We start from the raw sequence: 23,794 nt of genomic DNA, 5'->3' as shown, positions 1-23,794 counted from the left end.
GTTAAAACAGGGCCGTCGTTACAGGTGCACCGTCACTAAAACATGGAACCTTTGCAGTCGCATTGAACTAGAACTATTTGTACAGCAGTTGTATATTGTTCATGAGTAGTAAAACTGCAATGCTTTGGAGAATTCAGCTGAACTGGTCTTTTTCAAAACTATCTTTCCCAATGCACCTTTTAAGTCAACTCTTCGCTTCCAAAATTCGTAAATACTTTTCTTTCTTCCAATATCGTCTTTACACTGTAATTAAAGCCGGCCTTCATGTGAACTTTGGTCCGTATCTGGAGCCTGTTTTTTTTTTTTTTTTCCAAAAGAAGGAACAGAGGGGGCCAGGTGTGGATATTCCAAAAGAGGCCCAGTCCTCTGTTCTAGACGCTACCTCGCTAACGCGGGAAGTGGCGAATAGTTTAAAAGAAAAAAAAAATATATATATACATATATATATATATATATATATATATATATATATATATATATATATATATATTATTATGCAAGTTTGGTCCGTAAAATGTATTGTGTTGTCATTCAGATAAACAAAGATCACCTAGATAACTGTATACAAATTGAAAATCTGTCATGTTTGGTATGCCCTGAGCTGCTGGGAAAGTTTTATGACAACAGCAGGGTCGCTGGAGCAGCATTGTCGCAAATTAATCGAGGGAGTTAACGTTCCCCATTATAAGTGTCGTAGAACATAGCGAAAACACCTTTTGTTAAAAGGCTTACGTATTTTTAGGCAGTGCGTCAGCAGGTGGAACGTTATTTAAGATAACCTACATGCTGGCGGCTGGTTCTTACGGGGAAAAGACTCCTCTGGTTGGCAAAACCCGTTGTTCGTCAACCTGACACTTACCAAAGACCAGTCTTTTGCATTTTTTCTTTCACTTTTGATTCGAAATGCTTTTATTCATTTGCCCATAAAGGCGTTCGAATTCCACGTTTATATCATGCATAAGTATTTACTACAGCGAATTTCACTTATATATCATGCATAAGTATGTACTACTGAGCATGTTTGTTTTCTGTTTATCTGTATTACCAGGAAACGCATACAGAAATTAGTTTTTGATGATAAATATGGGAACCTTGGGTAATAAGAACAAAGTATAAATATATAAAAATATTATTCAAGTCGCACTGCAATTGATTTATATACAATGATGTTACATGATGACAATAATGATACATATTGATCTGAGCAATTTATCACATCACATGACAGGCTTTAATTCAAGATTAAAACCTATTTTATTTTTAATACAATATGCAATAATGAATTATTTACAAATGAAGATACATGTGATATGACTATGGTTATGTACAATGTTTACATCTATGAAGACCACTGAACGAAGAATGGCAACACATCTGTGCCACCTACGTTTGTCTAAAAGGTAATTGATAGTCTAATCACTTGCCTTTGCATTGCACTGGGAGCTAATTACCTCATCAGTTCGCTCAATGAACATACAAATTACCTTCTCGTAATTCAACAGTATGCATTTTAACATATAAAGGGTCGTTTACGGGAAAAAAATATAAATGCAAATTAATAGGCTGAGTAACACTTCATTTAGCCTCTTCAGTTCAAACTTGGTTTGTTAACAGTGGTTTCACTTAGCCTCTTCAGTTCCAAGAACATATTCCACTGGAAATATTCTTGTCAAGGTTGTTTCCCCAAACATCATAATTATTACCTGCAGAATGACGGAAGCGTGAATGGTAAAGGCACAGTGGACGATTATAACGTGCACACATAAACCCACACTAGGCTATCAAGTACACTATTATGCAACCGCACTAGATTCAATTTATCACTGCATGATGCAACACACCACAATCTTCTAAAAATGCACTGTTTCTCATTTTGAAGAAGCAATATTAATAGTCAATAAACTTAAACATTATACAGCACTCATTTTAGCTAATTCCAAAGATGACGGGTTTGGTTATGCTACAAAAGATTTCTTTATTTTTAAAGGGTGGTTAATATAAAATTAGTTATACAAAACTAAACAGTCAGTACTCTAGGAACTTTTTTTGGCATATATTCATCTCATCTATATCGTACCAAAACACTGATTGAGAAGACCTGGCGTCAAGGCTAGTACTACAGCTAGCAATGTTTCTTCAGTAACAAAGGGTACCAAATATATAGATCAGTTTGTGACTTCATTTTATCCTTACGGTTTCTGTATAAGCAATACAATCTGATCGTCTTGTGAACCTGCTGAGAACACCATGGGGAAGCGAACGGGGACCATTACGAGGGACGGGAGCACAATGAGAAAGATAAAAGAGCAATCAAGAGGTATCAAATGGTAACTGCAAGGGGAAGCTGACAGAACCACACTGAGACATGTGAAGTAACCTGAAGGAACCTCAAAGAACTACTTAAAGGAAACGTCAAGGGAAACTGGTTAAGTCTGAGCTAGAGACAGAGAAAGGAGCCTCCACAAAATTAGGTGTAAGGATCACCAAGATTCAGCTGATGGATCCATCAAGAGCCACCTGATGGATCCACTACTAGGCAGCTGACAGAACCACCAAAAGGTGCCACTGTGGACAACCGAGAAACAGCTGATGAAATGACTAAGAGGTACCTGAAACCATCAACCTTAAAACAGGTGATGAAGCCACCAAGAGGCACCTCACAACACCATCACCTACTACATCATCACCAGAAGGTACCATACAAAACCAAGGGACAGGACCACATTGTGCCCAAACATGACCACACACACACACACACACAGACTGCTATCATCATGTGAGGGCTGACGCAGCCATCCTGAGGTAGCTCAACCTGGATCACTTACGGAACCTCTGCAGTCGTGTGTATGTAGATGGAAATCCCAGCCGGTACAGTGGAAGACATATCGATGCTTTTCACTTCTGATCAGGACGCTACCGCTAGTCTGGACAACTGGCGACACAACTTCCTTGGATCAGGACTACGGTTCAGCTCCATGTCTACTCTCGCGGTAGACTAAGGTGAAGAAATGTTTTTGGTCTTCTCAGTCCTGTTGTGCTGAGTGAGGAATGTTAAACCCTATCCCACAAGCTTCATGGCATGTAAAACTACACTCCTCTATGCTTGAGTAATCACGGCAGGCAGAGGCGCTCCATGGTGTACCCAGAGCGAAGATGAAGTGTGTCCGGGTCTGAGGTGTCGTCTTGGTGCAAAGTCAGCTTGATCACAGTCTTAACTTCCTGGCGAGGATCTGCCACCACTTGGGCTAGCCTGGAAGAAGAGTCTTCGTCAGAACACACGTAATTCACTGTAACGTTAAATTTAAATATACTGAATTTTCAGAAAATATCTGAGGAACACAAACCTAGAATTTAAAGAAAAATATCAGAGACAAAAACCTAAAATTTTCAAATATCTGACGAACAAAACCCTAGTATCCAACGCCGAAGTATCTTACCGTTTGCAAGAGTCGCCATCGCTAAGGAAAAGTTCGACCAAGGCGCTGCGTAGTCCATGTGGCCGATCTGTGCACAACCTGAGCACGTCCTGCGACGCCCTGTAAAAACGAAGTAACATCTTAGCGTTCGGCTGTGGCTGTGATAACTAACACTAATCCTTCTTCACTTGTACACGTTATAGCAATTCTAAGCTGACATTTTACCATTAGGATACGAGTTAATAGTAAAAAAAAAAAAAAAAAAAAAGGATATTGAATTACATTTCATGCTGTGAAAATCGTTGTGGCTCTGTAGCATTCAAAATTCAGAAAAGTTTTCAATTTCTCGTAATTTTGCAGGAGTTATATCAACAATACAACAGTGAAGTGTGGACAAGGAATATGTAATGACCAGTGAACCACATACAAACACAAAACATCCAGGGAGGGAGGGATGTAGTACCTGAGTAGTGTATTTCGGGGCACGATGAAAGCGTCGCAGGTCAGATAGCGCTCCACCCCACGGTACAGGACACTCTGTAGCTTCCTCATAATCAGCTGCGCCTCCAGGCTCTCAACCTCCTCTGTAACACCAAAGAGACATCATTCTCACTATTTGAATAATATAAGTTGTGTGCATTTATTCTTATATTAGTATTATTTATTGTTGACCACACAGGACCCATTTTTGGAGCTCCTGCAGCTCCGAGGTTGCGCTACAATCAAAAGGAGGGAAATGATAGACTCCTTTGGAACGGGAAGTTCCCCAAAGAGAAAGCTCACGTCTGTCAACTGACGATGACTGTCTTGTCGTATTGTAACTTCACTTACGACGTAACCACAAGCAGATTAAGTCCACTAACACCCTGTGCGCATATATGGCTGCCTCACATAGGGTCCAGGGTTCGATTCTCGGGGTATAGTTGTTTATATATATATATATATATATATATATATATATATATATATATATATATATATATATATATATACTCAGGTGCTATAGAACGCCGCCTGCATTTGGTCTCAGCGAGTGAAAAGCGACCTTCGGCTTGGTTGTATCCTCGTCAATCGTCAATTGAGTACAATCATGTCAAGGAACTTATCACCAAGTTCATCTGTCTTTGCCATTGACTGAACCGCAGCCTTGAAGCTGCAAAATCCCCATATAAGCATTCTGGGGTTTTAGCGTTATATATATGGCTTCTGTAGCATTCCAAATCCGGAAAAGTTTTCAATTTTCTGGTAATTTTGCCAAAGTTATATATACAAAACAACAGTGAAGTGTGAACAGGGTGTATGGAATGACCAGTGAACCACACACACACACACATACACACACAACGCAGTGTGGGTGTTTGTGTGTGTAATTACCTATTTGAAGTTAACTATTTGTACTTGCGGGGAGGGTGTTTTACTCTCGGGAGGACCCCTATCTCTTGAACAGTATTATCATGTGTGTGTGTGTGTGTGTGTGTGTGTGTGTAAGTGTGTGTGTGTGTAAGTGTGTGTGTAGGTTACACTAGACACCATCAACTTGTAGAGGTTACATTGCGAATGAACGGTCACTTTTGGCGGGTCTATATTGTCGTTAACTGACGAAGAGGCACAATCTTGTCAAAGGACTCGCTTCAAATGAATCCATCTTGTCAATGCTAATATATATATATATATATATATATATATATATATATATATATATATATATATATATATATATATATATATATTCCTATGAGTCCACGGGGAAAATGAAATACGAAAAGTTCCCAAGTGCACTTTCGTGTAAAAATCACATCATCAGGGGAGACACAAGAGAGGAATATAACAGTCAGTTGATATACATCGAAGAGACGAAGCTAGGACGCCATTTGGTAAACATGTTTACCATATGGCGTCCTAGCTTCGTCTCTTCGATGTATATCAACTGACTGTTATATTCCTCTCTTGTGAGACGTCTCCCCTGATGATGTGATTTTTACACGAAAGTGCACTTGGGAACTTTTCGTGTTTCATTTTCCCCGTGGACTCATAGGAATATCTTGATCACGCGCAAAATTGTGATCCTTTCCAATATATATATATATATATATATATATATATATATATATATATATATATATATATATATATATATATATGAATGGAATGATCAATTACCTAACATGAGGAAAGTGTGGGGCCATAGGAAGAATTCAGTGTTTTTACATTTACAATATAATGTATTTTACTAGAGCCATAACTAAGGAGGAAACCTAAGGTTACCTGAAAAGGAAAGTACACTTGTACTACTATTATATTCAGACATAAAGTCAGTGTACTACACGATTTCATTTCAACATAACTAAAGACTTTCATGAGTACACAAAATCCATTTGACATTCGAAAAAAGAAATGAGCATATTTGGCGTTACATTCCCAACATTCCCTGCATTGTTCCGCTCTTCGTATAAATATGTTCCGCAAGACCATAGTATGGTATTAAAAAACAGGGTAATGGTAAATAAAAAAAAAAAAAAATCAGAGAAGACAAGATGCTCCTCAGCCCAGCTGAACTAATCACACTAGTAAAAGCTATTCATGGCATGAAGCACTGCAAACAAATAAATGCTAAAGGATTCTTAATAGCTTCGGCTAAAAGTTACACCCTAAACTAAAATACCACTACCAAACGCGCTCTTAAGCATTTATGTGTGAAGTTTTACAAAATCTTTCTTGCTTTCTATAACATCGGGCAGACATATTAAACGAATTTTTACGGTACCCTGGAAAGATTAATGACGCAAAATGAAAAAAAAAAAAAATACCGCCAGCCTAGTTTAACCAAGTTAAATGTTGACACCGCGTTGCACTGGCAACCAGCCCACTGCCGGCCTCGTCTATTGGCAGCTCAGCCAAGTCTCAGCAACAACAAATACACAGCCAAAATACTGACAAGTTTCATACCATCTCTCGAGTCTATAAAGGGTGCATTAACTTCATTTTCAGCAATTTCGTAAAAAAAAAAAGAAAAAAAAGGAAAAGTCTAGGCACTAACTAAAATGAAAACGGATGTTGTATTACGATTTATATTTCACAACAACATAATCTATCTCACCTGGTCATAGTAAACCAGAGGTAAACAAACTGAACAGTAGCAACATATGCATTCTTGACAGCTTTGTAAGAACAAAGACGGCGCAGTTCTCAACTTTACTCGAAAGATTTGGATTATTTTTTTTTATTACGTATCTACTGTCAGTGAGAAGAAATATATATTCTTTGTTCCCACTGATGGACAGAGGAAAGTAACCAGACAGAACCAGATCTGAAAGTAACCAAACAGAACTAGATCTGACCGGTGTTCACCCTGAGTACAGAGTACCGCACTAGAATGGTGCAAAGGATAGTTTCTCCGAAATCCCTGACCTTCTGTATGAGAACACTGCATGGCGTGTGCAAAGGACAAGACAGGTATCGTCCTCATGAAAATGAACACAGGCAGCAAGACCACCTGAGAGTGGGGAGGCCACATGACTTGGCAACAAGGACAAGGAGACGCGAGCATATGACATGGCGCCAGTGTGGGTTCCTCCGCCGTCGCCCATCACAACATTAATTTATGTACAAAAACACATGAGAATTTGTTTTGAAACTGAAGGAGCATTTTATTTCTAAACAGAATCATTCACATATACCAGCCCTAATGCATAGCATTAACTTAGGTGTACATGAGGGCATAGAATACGTTGCCAGATGGAGTGGGCCGGCGGACAGCTTATCTCCACACTGAAGATGACACTTGAGGAGCTCCAGTTTCCACAGGTCAAGCAGATAGAGTTTTATCAATATTTTTCTTCCTTAGATAAATTGAGAAAAAAATTATATATTCCACGGGGGAAAATGAAACACGAAAATGATCACAATTTTGCGCGTGATCAAGATATTCCTGAGTCCATGGGGAAAATGAAACAATAAGTTCCCAAGTGCACTTTCATGTACTAATCACATCATCAGGGGAAACACAAGAGAGAAATATAACAGTAAGTTGATATACATCGAAGAGACGAAGCTAGGATGCCATTTGGTAAGCATGCGATTGTCGACAATATATATATATATATATATATATATATATATATATATATATATATATATATATATATATATATATTATTTATATTTATTTTGCTTTGTCGCTGTCTCCCGCGTTTGCGAGGTAGCAATATATATATATATATATATATATATATATATATATGAAAGCAGCTGGCCATATATTTTCATGTTGAATTTTAGTTGTGAATTACCAACATTATAGTACCATGTGATCAGCAATACTTCAGAATTACGCTGCCCCCGGATAGGTGTTCATTCTCACCTTAGAAACCGGTCTGCAAGTGAGTTTCCAATAGTCGCTAAGTGATGATTACTATTAGTGTGCTCTTGGTGTCTTACAGGGAGGGATTTTTAAAATCACCATGCTCCGTCTCTCAACATTGTAAACATATATATAAAGACGTCTTCACCCACGCGTGTGCATATGAAAAGGCGATAGAATCCATAATCGCCCTTTCTGTTTAATGCTTGCCACAATAGAGGAAACAAGTATTGTGTTATTTCCATAGATACAAATGTACGGCAACGAGAGAAGACTTTACGTGAATGGGAAGAGATTTCCAAGACGTCTCGATGTATCAAGTACCGATGATGAAGTGTTACAGAGTAACTACGCACCAAAACGCCTCGGTCGTCTCGGAATGTCACCATAACTGCGCAGTTTATATATATATTTTTTCTGAACATTATGCGTCTCGATATCTTCACCAGTGTGTTGGGTTGAGGAAAAACTACTGTTTGGTGATATCGCATAAACAAGTCTTGTCGTATTTATCTCAACTGATTAGATTATCAACCAGTGGACCTACGTCGTACATTTATGTAAGTCAAGTCATCGTTCGACCAGAATATGGTCACTGTTGACGTTTATAATGGATGCAGTATCAAATGTCGGAGATTTGGGATGACAGTCGGTAAACACGTATTTATTCCTCATGCACTATTGTTGCACACGTTCCTGCACAGGCGAACACCTCTGCCGCTTGGCTTCCCTCACCTACCTCTACCCCGTTTGACATCTTGTTTTGCTCATGAAAAATACCTCGTCTGAAGTCGTAAGATCGGTATAAATAATGCCAAAATAACGAGGACGTTATGCTGTACTTCATAACGTTACTACGCATACAATCAGTACTTTTTTCTGACCACAACGTAATGATTCCTTGTTACTCCACTAGGCTACGTATGTCGCAGGTACAGTACCTCCTCGGGTTCTCGTGGTGCGTGCCGCACGCCCTGGTACAGCTAGGCTATCCGGAAAAAGAGACCGTTCTGATTCTTGACAACAATCGCTCCATTGCTCTCAATTCTGTGATCTCTATAATCTTGGAAACTCTTCTTAACTCTCCCTCACTTTCTGAGGCAAAATTTAAAAATCCCTTTCTTATCCTCGTGAGCACCTATGCGACCTTCACAAAGCTCAACCTACCCGATGACCTCTCATACGTGACGTGCCTCGAGTACTCCTCTCTCAGGGATTTAGTTGAAATTTTAGTAGTAACCCGCGATATTTTCAAAGCATTTTACATGGTATAGCACAGGTCTCTACTTTCCATACTTATTTCCTTTTGATTTTTCCGCTTCTGTCTGCTCCCTACGGTACATCCACCCTCTAGCCGATCCGTGCCATTGTTATGTTACCAGTACAATCATACTCTTATTTGGGATATGTTACTGCTCAGAAAATAAAGTAACTTCTATCATATTCCGTCTGAAACTCCACTCCCAGTGAAGCCATTTCTACTGGGGTCGGGAACTTCTCACGTTCTCACTATCCTATATAATTCCCATGGCAGTACATACTCCCCATAACAAAGTTTTTCTATTTTCTTTCTTTTTGTCCGGCTGTTTTGCCGATTAGAGAGGTGTGTACAGAGATTCCTTATGATTTATTATCCTTTTCTTACTAGGATTTAATATTCTGTGTACAGATAACCTCGTCATGGACCATCAGGTAACCCGTTATCTGTCCTTCATATGTAACATCAGCTATCAATTCATATCACATAAATTTACCACGATAAAAAGTCGACACACATACACTGGTAAGGTCAGTTAGGTACACCCGATTCTGAAAAGGGGCGGGGGGAACGTCACACATAGGACACACTAACAATTAATACACAACACAAATACATTCGTACACCGACAAGGAATATATATATATATATATATATATATATATATATATATATATATATATATATATATATATACACACGAACAAAAGTGTATATATATATATATATATATATATATATATATATATATATATATATATATATATATATACACACACACGAACAAAGTGCATATGAACGCGCACCTTCATAGAACAGCCAAACCTCCAACATTCCTGGATCGAACCCGGGACCCCTGTACACCAGGCGGGATATATTACAAATATTGATAAACATACCAGAAAATTCTGTGGGCTAAGTTTACAGAATACCTTGTTTTATGTTGGGCAGACCGGTAAGGATCTTTATGTTAGACTTAAGCAACATAAATATAGCATACGAACAGGACAAAAATCACATATATTGTTTAATAATAAGAATTATGACCATTTTATTGAGTGGAGTAATGCCAATTCAGTTATTAACTGATTCCTTTACAGCGAGAAATATAATTAACTTCTATTATGAAATACACAAAGAATTGTAACATTAATATATTCGTGAAGGTCTATACAAATTGGATAGCTTTGTCGCAGGCAAAATTTGTACAGTTCCCTTTCTTGTTCACATAATAAATTACTTTTAAGACAGGCATGTTGCCAGACCAGAACCCCACCATCCGTTAACGCTTGTTTACCAATGGCGCCTTGGCTACGTCTCTTCCTTGTATATCAACTGACTGTTCTTCGTCTTTTATGTTATTCTTGTATCTCACATGACGATGTGATCATTACACACAAGTGCACATAGGGACTTGTGTTTCGTTTTCCTGTGGTATTTTGCATTTACTAGATCTTCGCACCCTGTGACCTCTTGCAATTATTTATATATATATATATATATATATATATATATATATATATATATATATATATATATATATCCCTGGGGATAGGGGATTAAGAATACATCCCACGTATTCCCTGCGTGTCGTAGAAGTCGACTAAAGGGGGAGGGAGCGGGGGGCTGGAAATCCTCCCCTCTCTTTTTTTTTTTTTCCACAAGAAGGAACAGAGGGGGCCAGGTGAGGATATTCCAAAAAAGGCCCAGTCCTCTGTTCTTAACGCTACCTCGCTATCGCGGGAAATGGCGAATAGTATGAAAAAAAAAAAAAAAAAATATATATATATATATATATATATATATATATATATATATATATGTGTGTGTGTGTGTGTGTGTGTGTGTGTGTGTGTGTGTGTGTGTGTAGTTGGCCAACTGATTTTATGGTCGTGAATGAGCTGGCCAGCTAACAGACGATAGTCAATTTTTACTGAACCTGTAGAGCATCCACGCAGGTGTCACTTAGTGCATTTCAGAGGTTCAGACTGGGCGGATTTAATTTCATAATGGCATTACTCCCAGAAAAACAGAGGGGGGGGGGGGGAAATAAGAGAGGGGACCCTACAATAGAACCCACCTTAGGGTTGTCTTACAATAATATGCCTTAACGTGTTTATTTTATTCCGGTCACGCAACACAGGGCACCTTACACCCCAACCCGACGCAGCACAATACCCAGGACACATCACACCCAAACCTGACGCAACACAATACCAAGGGCACCTCATTCCCCAACAAGACGCAACACAATTCCCAGGGCATCTCCTACCCGCAACCGGCGCACCACAACACCCAGGACACCTCCCACTCAAAACCCCACACAACACGATATGAATCTCAAGTTAATCACCTGCAGGGAAGCTCTGTGGGTGCCTTTGTGTCGTATGGTGTGGGAGGAAGTACCGGAAGGTGAAGTTTCGTACCGACAGAGTAAGGCGTGTGTGTCAGTAGGAAGTTGGGAAGGTGAGGGGTTTCCAAGTGAAGGTGGGTCTGGGTCAAGGGTGTGTGATGTTGAAGGTCACGGAGAGAGAGGGTTGGGTCTACAGTATGCTAGGGTGGAAGGGACCTGGGAGGTGAGACAGTAGCTGTTTGCAGATGACACGGTCCTGGTGGCAGCTTGGAGTGAAAATCTACATAAACTGGTGTCTGATTTTGGGAGAGTACGTGAAAGGAGGAAGTTGAGAAATAATGTGAATAAAAGGTAAGGATATAAGGTTTGGCAGAAACGCGAGAGAAGTTGGCTTGATTGTGAGTTTGAATGGAGAGAACCTTGAAGAAGACTGACTGATGAAGATTATATACGTCAAAAGTGAAGGGAAAAGCGGGGAGGGGTAGACCGAAAAGGATTTGAAAGGATGGAGTGGAGGGGAATCTGCGGTATCGGGACCTGGGCATGCAAGAGGGTGAGAGACGTGCATGGGATGGATGTGCGAGTTTCAGTAGCGCAGCATAATGAGGCGACGTGCAGTCACACGGCCTAACCAGGACATATGAAGCGGTCAGGGAAACTACGGAAAGGACTTTGGCTTGGTTGTGGTAAAGTGACTCTGGTCTCGATGTGTTGTAAATTACAGCTGGAGAAAGAGTGGGTGTGAACAAAGGACGTTGTTCACTTGTTTCTGGCGCCTTCATCGCTTAGCGGGAAACGGCGAAAATGTACAAAAACGCGAGGCTTCATTATTGTCAGTTAAAAGGCTCGTCTCGTCTACGAACTTTTCTCCAATGGAGTCCTTAACTTTCCTGCTTCTGACTGCAGCGCAACCTGGAAGGAACAGGAGTTCCATAAAAGGGCCGAGGGGTTTAAAACAGAATAACAACATGTAACTACTTTTTTCCAGTTTAAGCGAGAAAGGATCACGGGCGAACAAACAAACTACGGCCTCAGTTGCGTCACTGCCTCTCGCCGTATGTATAATATAACATAACCTGTCCTATGACTAATATTCAGGGCCAAGCTGTGAAAACAAAATAATCAACGCCAACATCAATCGCTGTAAGAACCAGTTTCCTGCGCGCTACTAATGACGTCAGTGCTCGAGTCGCCAAGCCGTCATTTCTGCAAATGTAGACTAAAGTCTGTCGATTAAGAGCGGCATTCATTATATATTCTTACCCACATTATCTTCGCCAAAGTCATCATAATAACATGCAGAGTCGATTCCGTCTTAAATATACTAGGTTTAGTGTGAAGGTCCAAGCACGGAACACGAAAAAAAAAAAAAAAAGGAAATTCAGCCAACTGACGTCATCAACCACACGCGTAGGAAACTAACCACGCTTCTTAAACTCTCATCATCGTGTGTACCTCTCTCTATATATATATTTATATATATGTATAGATATATATATATATCAAATAATGTGAAATACTATGGTCTCGCCAATTCGTCAATACCAGTTTCGGCATTTGTTCATTACCTTATGTTACCTATTAATCTCTACAGGGTGTGGCAGCACACGTGACCAAGGAAAAGCGATGATTTCGATTATTTCTTTTTTGTCGAGAAGTCCCACTTATACCAACATACTGTTTGTGAACATGAGCTAAGTAACGAGTGTAAATATCTGATAAATATATCTGTAAAATAACAGACGATCACCTCCGGAAATAATTTGTTCATTGGCATTCATGATTCTGCGACAAGGGAAGTACAAATTACATTGTAAATCTAAATTTTTTAATTTACAAATAATCTGTAAGCACATATGGGGCCACTAAGGGCCATGAGCTTCCATAGCAAACTAAATGATGGCCACAAGATGTGACTGAAGACAGCAGCTACCTAAAAACCCAAATTTATTAAAAAAAAAAATGCAAATAATCATATGTTCCCTCTGCAAGAAGCTGCAATACAGAAAAGAAATATACTGTTAACGGTTAATTTCGAATCTGAGAAATATCTTCAGGAAAATTATCTGGATATTTAAGGAAAGTGCTCCAAGGTCGGTTACGGAAAATCAGTAATTTTCAAATGTTTACCGTAGTTGATAATGACCAAATGCTGTTAAATCGGCAAAATATATGTTTAATGTATTTATCTTCATCAATATTTCAATTCACTTTCACATTTGATGGCCACTCTTGCGATGACTGAAGTTTCCGATTTTAGGATTTCATGATTATATACATATATATATATATATATATATATATATATATATATATATATATATATATATATATATATATAAGAGACCACGAGGATAGGAAAGTGTGGAGAGTATTGACTGGGAAGCCGGTGACTGACAGACAGCCTTCCATAACTTGATTTGGCGTCTGGTGAGAAAGGTGTGAACTACGGGAGTGAAAAAAAAAAAATCGACTGGCAATGGGTCCGATAAGGGACTACCAATAGGTACATCGTAGGAATACTCACCATCTGTATAAAAGATATGAATGCAATTGATTCTCTTTACACAAAGCAAATGTCACGTGTTCCACGTCCGGTCTCGTACGCCAACGTCATGGAATTGTACCCAGGGGCTGGCTGGCTGGCCGGCAGTCCGGGACGGCCGCCGTTCACTTTCCAGATCCCTCCAAGCGACGATCGATTTTTCATGGTTTGGATCATTATATAAACGAGTGTGATCATGTCCTTCCCTTTGTTTATATAAAGTATTTCGTTTAATACAAAGCTAAAATTGAGGATGATGCATATACCTCCCAACTGCGATCGGTGATTCATTCATTACACAAGGTAGTCTCGTGAGAGTAATATGATGTACAGAAATACGAACATGGTAATATTATATTTTCATTACCTTCATTAGTACTCAGAAATACTGAATACTAAAGGTTCAAACTTCTCTTGTATGTTACCGTAAAATTATATTTACAACGACATATGGCAACAACGCCCTCCGACGGAATTTTCCACTGTCAGTTCGTTGTGTTCAATACTTCAGGTCACTGAGGACGCTATACAGCAAGTTAACCTTGTACATCGATCAATAATACTTATGTATTAAAATAGATCGTATGTGTATTAATCAGTTAACCGCTAATAGATTTCGGTCCTTCGTCTGCTTTTTCATACATGGTATTAATGGCATACCCCTATGGTGGTGTGTGGTAACAATGTCTTCCCTTCACATTTAAGAACGATTTCTACTGCCTTGAATGCTATGATACAGTAGGATTCAATGAAATTCAAGGTTTTATATATATCCTATTGGGCATTCACATTCTTTGAAACAAAGAGTAATCTATCATACTTATATAACAAATAACGATAATAAGATTCAATATGACAACATCACGTCGCGCCTTCCTCCTACACAGCTCGGTGGATTACACGATTCCCGGCACGTGTCTACAAGTGTATGTGAATGTGATCCTCTAGATTTGACCGTCACTGTCACTAGAAAAAATTCAAACACTAAATTATCGGCACTGCTCTTAAATGTGCACACCTCTGTTGCTAACTCAACGTATATTCTGTAAATGGCGATTTCTCGTTACACATAACTATTCAGTCACGAAAACATGAAGTATAACTTTTTATTCAAATTATGCATTACTTGTTTAATGAAATATGGGCAAAAGGGTGGCGGAGGTTGTCCTAATGGAGGTGAAGGGAGTAACCGTAAGCCTACGTATCTTCGTATTTTAAATACATCATTTCAAATAATTCGGGTTTCATATTAGTTTGTATCATAGACACTTACGACAAATGAAGCAGCTGCCATGGTGCCGCCTCTAGTTAACAGTCGCAGTGACCGACGCTCTAGCCCAGCACTGCTTTTAACTGCCACCCACAGCCCCACAAGACTGTCACCTGAAACGCACAACCTTGATAACTTATCTGCTCGTTGACCTGGGCCAGCCTTACCCCACTGCTGAAATGGTAAAGTTCGTTTAAGGACACCGCAGAAATAGCATGGTTCTGAGAGAAACTCTTTATACTTAGGATAAGTGATTGAAACGGCGAGAGCATTAGTCTTATCTGATGGATAACAAATAAATGAGGGAACGACTATTAATGATCATGGAAATTGTGGGCAGAAGTGACTCTTTATCAGAAATCAATGGAACCTACGAAAACCTAGCCTAACTTACGAAGGGGTCGACATTTACCTACATATTTAAGATTGCAGTTGTAATATGCCCAAAAATGTGTCGTTATCTTTCTGTGCAGTTAAACGAAGTTAACACAGAACACAGTCTGTCAGTGTTTGCAACCGAGAGCAAGCACCATATTCGCACAATTTTTCTCTAAAATCGATAAGTAAGGTATATGTAGGTCGCTTAGGGTATAAGTTCTCAAAGGCTCTATTGATTATAAAGCGTTTCACTTTTCATCCAAAATTTCCCTGATCACGACAGCCTTCCCTGCTATCACATTATCATCATCGTTGGATAAACATTAAAAAAAAAAAAATGCTCTGTATGTCTAAACCACTTCTACTAAGTGGCTATAGAGAGTCCATCATCATGCGTTTCTTCCAAAGCCATAAGTTAAGTCTGTGGTGACCCTGATGTACAACTCACCGCTTAAATGACAGAGAAGATAAATGTGTTCTGGTGAATGCATCTGTAGATGGGGGAATCATCCTTGTGTTTCTCGACACCAGCTCAGCGACACACTCCACAAAACAATGTGGCATTGATGGTCTTAAGATCAAAAGTTTCATGTTAATACTCTTGAAAAAAAAGTGTTTATTATTATCTTTAAAGTTCTACATGAGAAAAACAAAAACTCTATGGACAAGTGCGACGTTATCATGGGTTACAAGTCTCCAGCTGGCATGTTGGCTGCAGCCTCGCTCCTCGTACCTTCCCTACCACATACATACCTTCTATTACTCACGTCCGCTGCGTTGGCGCCAGCTCGCCCACCTGTATACTACCACGCACAAACAATGTTATTTATACACCAGTTAGTTAACATCTGAAAAATACTTCCTCTTTACGTCACATACCCTAACCATCTTACCAAGCCATACAACAGTCGAACACAGCATATCCTCAACCAACCACAGCAGTTCCTCAGTTCACTCTCATCTCTATCCTCCTAACAGGACAGAGACAACCATACCAACAACTCAACCAGATCCATATCCACCCCTCCACACGTTACCGCTCTATCCTCTCAACTGCCAGTTACCTCTGTCCTCTCAGTCTGCCACCCTACTAACTATTATCCTGCCCACACTATTACCCGGTCAACTAAACACCACATCTCCCTACTGAGATAAACCGCAATCTTACATGTATACGTCACACCATCCCCTACTAACTAGCCAATCACACTTGCACCTACATAGACCACGCCTCCATGACCCTCTCAGATAATTTTGTCACATCACAACCACTGAGATAACCTTCTCATCCAGTACCTTATTACTATCACACCGAACGTGAGCATACGAGAGAGAGAAAAAAAGTCATAGTAAACGTAACGTGGAAGCGCTAGAAAGGTGACACTGTCTTACGGCCGTCGTGGCTATTGTAGCCCGTGTGTTCACCCAGCTCGCTCAGCAAGATGTAAGAAATAGGACTCCGAAAAGTTCGAATGTTCCAAATGTTTGTTTTATAGCCAGTCTTATTTACGCGAAAAACAACCAAACAGTATTTCAATGCTGCACGAGCAATATGTGTTGGGCAATAGAAATACTAGAATGACAAATTTAGTCAGATTTACTCTATTCTAATCCTGTACAAAGTGATCAAACCTTGTGGTGGCTTACAACAAAAATACATAAAACGCTTCGTCCTGGTGTGATAGTCTGTACATAAACGTTCGCGAGCGGGTGGGGTTGGGGGGGAGCAAACTCGTGGGATATGATATCGGTGCTGGCGAGAGCTGGCACGTCCTCACCGTGGGCTAACGTAGGTCCATCCGGTAGGCCAAGGTCGCCCCCCCCTACCATGATTGTTCCCTGTATCCTCTGCCCTTGTTCCTCGCCCATAGGAAATGGCTATCGCTGGCCCTACCTGTTCCACGCCGATAAGGAAATAGCTATCGCTACTTCCAAATGACCAGGGAAAGGGTGAAATTTCCACCTCATATAAAAGGTAAACCAAACAAGGAAATGACAAGACAGGAAAAGTGGACCTTTTTAAGTTTTACTCACATATATATACTGAAAGATGCAGAGAAGCGATATTATCGTAGGTATTCAAAAGGATGTGGGTTAATGACATCAATAAGATAATGAAATTCAGTTTTCACGACGGACCTCGAAACACTAGGATATCGTGGTGCAAGGCCTACTGGTGATGATCGATACTCCCACCTGACTCACCTCTCGTTCTCCTTCTCTGTGGGATTTGGGTAAACCTTTCTGCCTGCCCCTGGCCCCCCTCTCTGAGGCAGCTGACAAGGTGTGGCATGTCTTTGCTCACTTCCCTCTACTGGCTTCTATGCTTCTCTTTGTTCCATATGTATTGCTTTCGCTCTTGCCAGGTCATATCAGTAGTCGCTGACGAAGACTTTCTCTATCCTCTGACCACTGGTGTTCCTAGGAGTGCTTTCATATCACCTATCCTCTTGTCCATTTTTTTTTTCAACTAGTTAACCGCTTTTTCTTTTCTTTTTGCCGAGGACACCACTCACATCTTTCACTCTCCCTTCTCACTCAAACACTCGTTCTCATTCTCGCGTTCAACACATCCTCTCTTTGGAAGGGTGGGGAAGCAGTAACCTGGTTACACACCCAGTGGGCGAAAAACGGTTTCTCTCTATATCTCATTCCTTCCCACCACTTGTCAAAACACTGCAGTTCAACTTTGCAATAACATCTATGTGCTAAATTTTCCATTCTTTATATCATAACTTCTCGAAAGCTGGAGGTGATAATTAGGTGCTGGTTATTTTTCTTGTGAGCAACTCTTCCATAGGCACAGGTGTCTTTTTTGGCGAAGTGAACACTAATCACATTCTACCTCTTTCTTGGCCAGATTGTACTGAATAAAAAAAAAATCCATCTTAGTTACCAAATACCTTTGATCAATCCCATTCCGTTCACCTAATGTTGCTTCCCTCTCTGTGTTCTACAGGTGTTCTTTTTTTTTTCGGCTACCGCTCACAAAGTTGTCTTCTAGCCACTAAAGCCAGTTGTGTGTCTCCAACTTCCGGAACATTATTCGTTCCTGGATGGAGACCCGGCACGGAGGCTGGTGTCCTTCTCTTTCCCTGTAACGTTTCCTCTTTTAAGAATAAGGTCTAAAAAACCCTATGGAACTTTAATCAATCTCTTTTAAGATCTTTTCCTCATACTTGATATTTCATTTTATCTGAGATGGCCATCAGCAGGGCAAGGTTTTACCTGTGCCATATCGGTCATGATGGAAAAACAATATACATTTAGATACATGAAGGAGACAGGTAGAAATCTGTTTGGATATAAGGCTGTCCATGAATGGAATAAATTTCTAAATATCAGAGCAGATTTCCTACTTATATCATCACAACAATCATATCTGAAGCGTTATTGATAAAGTGGTTATGAGCGAACACGAATGGATGTGATTTATGCATTGTTTAGCCCTCTGTAGCCTATTAGGATTCAGTTTTCCATTATTCCGACATAAGTAAACGTCTACTTTCAGGCCAGAATCGATGGTAGGGATATGACTGAAGGCCACGAATTCAGAGATGAACAACATTTCTCTGTTCCCTCACAAGGAAAGATGACAATCCAGTAACTCCAATTCTTCCCGTTTCCTCTTCAGTGAGGTATGTGGGCACACAGAGTACCAAACAACCTCAGTGGCCACTCTAACCACTTGTTTTAGATACTGATCTTACCTCGTCTAGTTTATATATATATATATATATATATATATATATATATATATATATATATATATATATATATATATATATATATATACATATACATATATATATATATATATATATATATATATATATATATATATATATATATATATAAAACCTCGCTGAAGGGAACTTCACACACGGTATAAGCTCATAGAATGTGACACGCAAGAAAGAAATGCACTACATTCTTCCTAGTAATTTATGGCAGTCATACTTTCCCTCATATCATTAATTTGTAAATTAGATTTTTAATGCCAATACACCATGAACGCCTTTAACATGGCTTTAAAAAGTATTTTCGAGTACATATGGCACGCTATATTACAAAATCAAGTGGGATCGAGAAGTGGGTTTCCGAGTTCGAAAAAGAAAAAGTGGTCATGGTGTGTGTGTGTGTGTGTGTGTGTGTGTGTGTGTGTGTGTGTGTGTGTGTGTGCATGCAAGGGGAGGGGATGGAGAGCAGGTATACAATGTAAGCATGAGACAAATGGCCTGGTTAACCTAGGATGCTGAGCGTTGGGGCCGTGTACTCATTAGACAAAAAACAGCCTACCCTATAACGGTCTTCATGCACTATAACTTCAGCCTTATCTTTTTTTTACTTCTTTTTCTTGGCTGTTCATGAGTTATTATACACCTGATTAATTCTTGCACAAGGAGCTAAACAAATACATGACAGCGGAAATTATATAATTTTGAAATTAAACATTGTCTTACGGTTAAGTGTCAGGCAGGTTGAATATGGCTGCACCTTAATGTTGTAACAGACGTACCTAGAAAGTTATTCAGTTTTATATTACTACTTTTTCTTTCGTTCCACCTTTTAGATAACGACAATTTTGGAGCGTGTGTGGCTACACACCAGAGACGGCCACCTGCCGCCAGTGAGGGGTATTCCCGCCAAGTATTTATAACCGGCAACTTTGTTTATCTCAAAGACTCACTGAAAGTAAGGCCCCTGGCAGCTTCACCACGGGTTACATCCACAACTCGACTACTCGAGCGTCTATTGTTTGTGTACTGAATCCAACACGGCAGTGTTGGCGCCGTCTGCTTCGCAAAAAAAAAAGGGTGTCTTTTATAACTAAATGTTCATTAACTTTCATCTGAGATTCTGACCAGCTTTCCGGTAAAAGTTTTCCATTTTAATTTCATCATAAGAGGATTATGATAAACAATACTATCAGAATAACTTCGATAAACTTTGACATTAATGTCATTTGTAGCGCAATACCTACATAGGTGCGCAGCCAGATGAAACTGGTAATACGATCATGCAGTATCTCCACGTATTCAGAGCTCATTTACAGAGAGGATAATTTTGCATCTGAATAAAGGTGTCCATGATTATTCTGTTGGCGATTACGTGTTGACTAGCCAACCAACAATCATATTACTTTAAGTGGTGTCCGCTTTTCTCGAAAATAAGATTTTGTTATCTAAATTGAATTTTCCGAATACAGAAGATTGTTTTCTGTGGCCACAGCAGGTCAAACTTATATCACCGTATTACATGAATAAACGAAAGAGACTTTGTACCTACTGGCCTACACTTGCAACCTCCTGATAACACAACTAATCCAAGATTCCTTGTACCATTGCGCTTATATTTTGGTATTATGTTCCATTCATCTGCAACCCTATATTTAAGACCAATGACTACCTGTCTCTTTCATATCTAAATTTGTCTTGTTTAACACCATTGTATCTTGTCTAGATTAACTGATTTTAAAGATATTTAATCATAGCCAAATTCACTTTGAAATTTCCGTGAATGGAAAGCAATATAACAGCATCCAAATACACTTCATACGTTGCGTAATGGTTAACGTTGCAGACTAAAACACGCACAGTACTGCTTGAGTTCGAATCCTAGGAAGCGGAATCGGCCCACACTCGACTCAAGGTTTTCACTGGGCCGAAATGAGTTTGTGGGGCCGTGGGCAATTTATTATAATTGTTTCAAGGGAGGCCGACATGAGAAGCCATGAGAGAAGATGCAGATTTCTTCACTATAATTCTTCATGCATACTTATCTATATAGAAATCTTTGGGCAGGTAAAGATTACGGAATAAATCATCTCAAAAAAATAAGTATGACAATTTTGGAGTGGCCGGCCGCAACAGTCAATGAGCGAGCCCTCCCTCCGTAGCACGAGCTGGCTTCGTCTCGGGCCAGAGTGGCGCCGACTAGTGTTACGGCGCCTCCCAGTCCACACCTCCAGCTTGCCACCCTGTCACCCCAAAAGGTAACAGGGTGGAAGCAGTGGGTACCTTCTGTTCAAGAGCACCAAAAATAAAACCAGCTCATGGCCTTCGGAGACTTAGTCACCTTTCTAATGTGGGTGACTGACTTTTCGATGTTTACGGTTCAACCTTCCGGGGAAGGGATGAATATTTACAGATGTTTATAACCCATGGCCAGCTAGGCAGCCCAGGGCTACATACACATATAGGACCAGCTACATATTAAAGCACACGAACAATTTCAAATTTGTTTTTCCAATATGGTCGCCGGATTCAAGAACACTAGATACTCTGGTTTTAACAATTCAATTCCTCTCCAACAGGTAAACAAGATAATGTTTGTTTTATTTCTACATAAATGAAAAACATTACATACAAACATAAAACACAATATACAAATTTATAAATACATTTATTTGTACAAAATATACAATTATAAATACAATATGTATATAAACCTGAAGTGTTATATATATATATATATATATATATATATATATATATATATATATATATATATATATATATATATATATATTCCCTCCTGAGTATAGCCCAACTTTGAGCAACAAGAAATCCTATGAAATGTGTCATAGGGTAAACAGATATATAAACAGTGTACACTTACCGTCAAAGAATTTTTCGAATCTAAGGAATTAATCCTGTCCTTGCTGTCGAGTTTAGTGCTCCCTTGGAGCTGCAGGAGCCCCTGAAAACGGGGTCCTATGATATATATATATATATATATATATATATATATATATATATATATATATATATATATATATATATATATATATATATATATATTCGCCATTTCCCGCGTTAGCGAGGTAACGTCAAGAACAGATAACAGCCTGAGAAAAAAATCCTCACTTGGCCTACGTCTCTGTTCCATTTTTTTTGGAAAAGTAAAACGGAGGGGAGGATTTCCAGTCCCCCGCTCCCACCATTATATATATATATATATATATATATATATATATATATATATATATATATATATATATATATATATACTTTTTGCCACTAAGCACTGCATGCTGTCCTCCAGGCTGCTAATCTCCCAACAGTTCCTGTTAACCATTTATTTCTATATACCACAATTTAGTGCTCCACTTTGAAACTCCGATATGTAGGGGGGGGGGGGGGGGGAAAGACCTAGAGCTTAAGGCTGATATATATACACCAGAGGATAACCACAATTTAAGCACAACATTTGAGTTCGGAATATTTTCTTTTTTATCATCCAAATACGTCGAGGTGGATCTTCACTCCGGGACGCCGAGGTCAGACTGGCCCCTTGGAACCTCGTGCCGGGTCGCCTGGACAGCAAGATAGGCTTCGCTACGTGCTTACCCTCACGACCCACTCTCCTCACTTCCCTCGCATATGTTAATGTGGTGCATGCTCACACACGAGCTCTCTACGACCTTCAGTAGTTCCTGATGCACATCCACATATTTATCTCCCATCTCGGATTGACCCTCAGCAGTAGCAGCAGCAGCTTAGCTTCAACAGTCTGCTTTACTCCGTTATGACGGATGTAATATGGACATCAAACATACCAGAGGCCGCTCAAGCTTCACGCTCTTCGTCTTGCAACATATTCAATCACGAAACGTACACCCATGACGGGTAGGAGGTGGTAACACCGTATTTGCACTCTAGCTGGCTAAAAGGAAGCAGGTGGTACGAATTTCAACTGTACCGTGTCCCTGGCTGGCTAAAGGGGAGCAGGTGGACAGAAGTGCATCCCTGAACGAACGCGTGCCCTGGTGGCTGGGGAGATGACCACCCCTGTAGTTGCATCGTAGTTGTATGGGAGGGTGAGGTTAGAGAAACTGCCTCTCTGTGTTGTGCCCCCCTGTTGGCATGGAGGGGAGAAGCAAATGGCGTCGATATATATATATATATATATATATATATATATATATATATATATATATATATATATATATATTATCCCTGGGGATAGGGGATTAAGAATACTTCCCACGTATTCCCTGCGTGTCGTAGAAGGCGACTAAAAGGGGAGGGAGCGGGGGGCTGGAAATCCTCCCCTCTCGGTTTTTTTTTTTTTTTTTCAATTTTCCAAAAGAAGGAACAGAGAATTGGGCCAGGTGAGGGTATTCCCTCAAAGGCCCAGTCCTCTGTTCTTAACGCTACCTCGCTAATGCGGGAAATGGCGAATAGTTTGAAAGAAAGAAATATATATATA

The 23,794-nt window shown here is 39.6% G+C and overlaps 1 protein-coding gene across 1 annotated transcript in view; it reads right to left on the bottom strand.

The window, feature by feature from the left end:
- Positions 1–1,113: 1,113 nt before the first annotated feature.
- Positions 1,114–23,794, bottom strand: part of LOC139761137 (DNA damage-inducible transcript 4-like protein) — a 32,370-nt gene continuing 9,689 nt past the window's right edge. Inside the window, exons 2-4 of the mRNA XM_071685083.1 lie at positions 3,880–4,000; positions 3,438–3,536; positions 1,114–3,250 (exon numbers count right to left, since the gene is read on the bottom strand). Of these exons, the coding sequence (XP_071541184.1) occupies positions 3,112–3,250; positions 3,438–3,536; positions 3,880–4,000 (359 nt within the window). The 3' untranslated portion in view covers positions 1,114–3,111. The remainder of the gene's footprint in view (positions 3,251–3,437; positions 3,537–3,879; positions 4,001–23,794) is intronic.

Source organism: Panulirus ornatus, chromosome 3 (assembly GCF_036320965.1).
Source record: "Panulirus ornatus isolate Po-2019 chromosome 3, ASM3632096v1, whole genome shotgun sequence".
NCBI lineage: Eukaryota > Metazoa > Arthropoda > Malacostraca > Decapoda > Palinuridae > Panulirus > Panulirus ornatus.
Note: the sequence above shows the minus strand (reverse complement) of the source record. Positions and strands in the feature narration are given on the sequence as shown.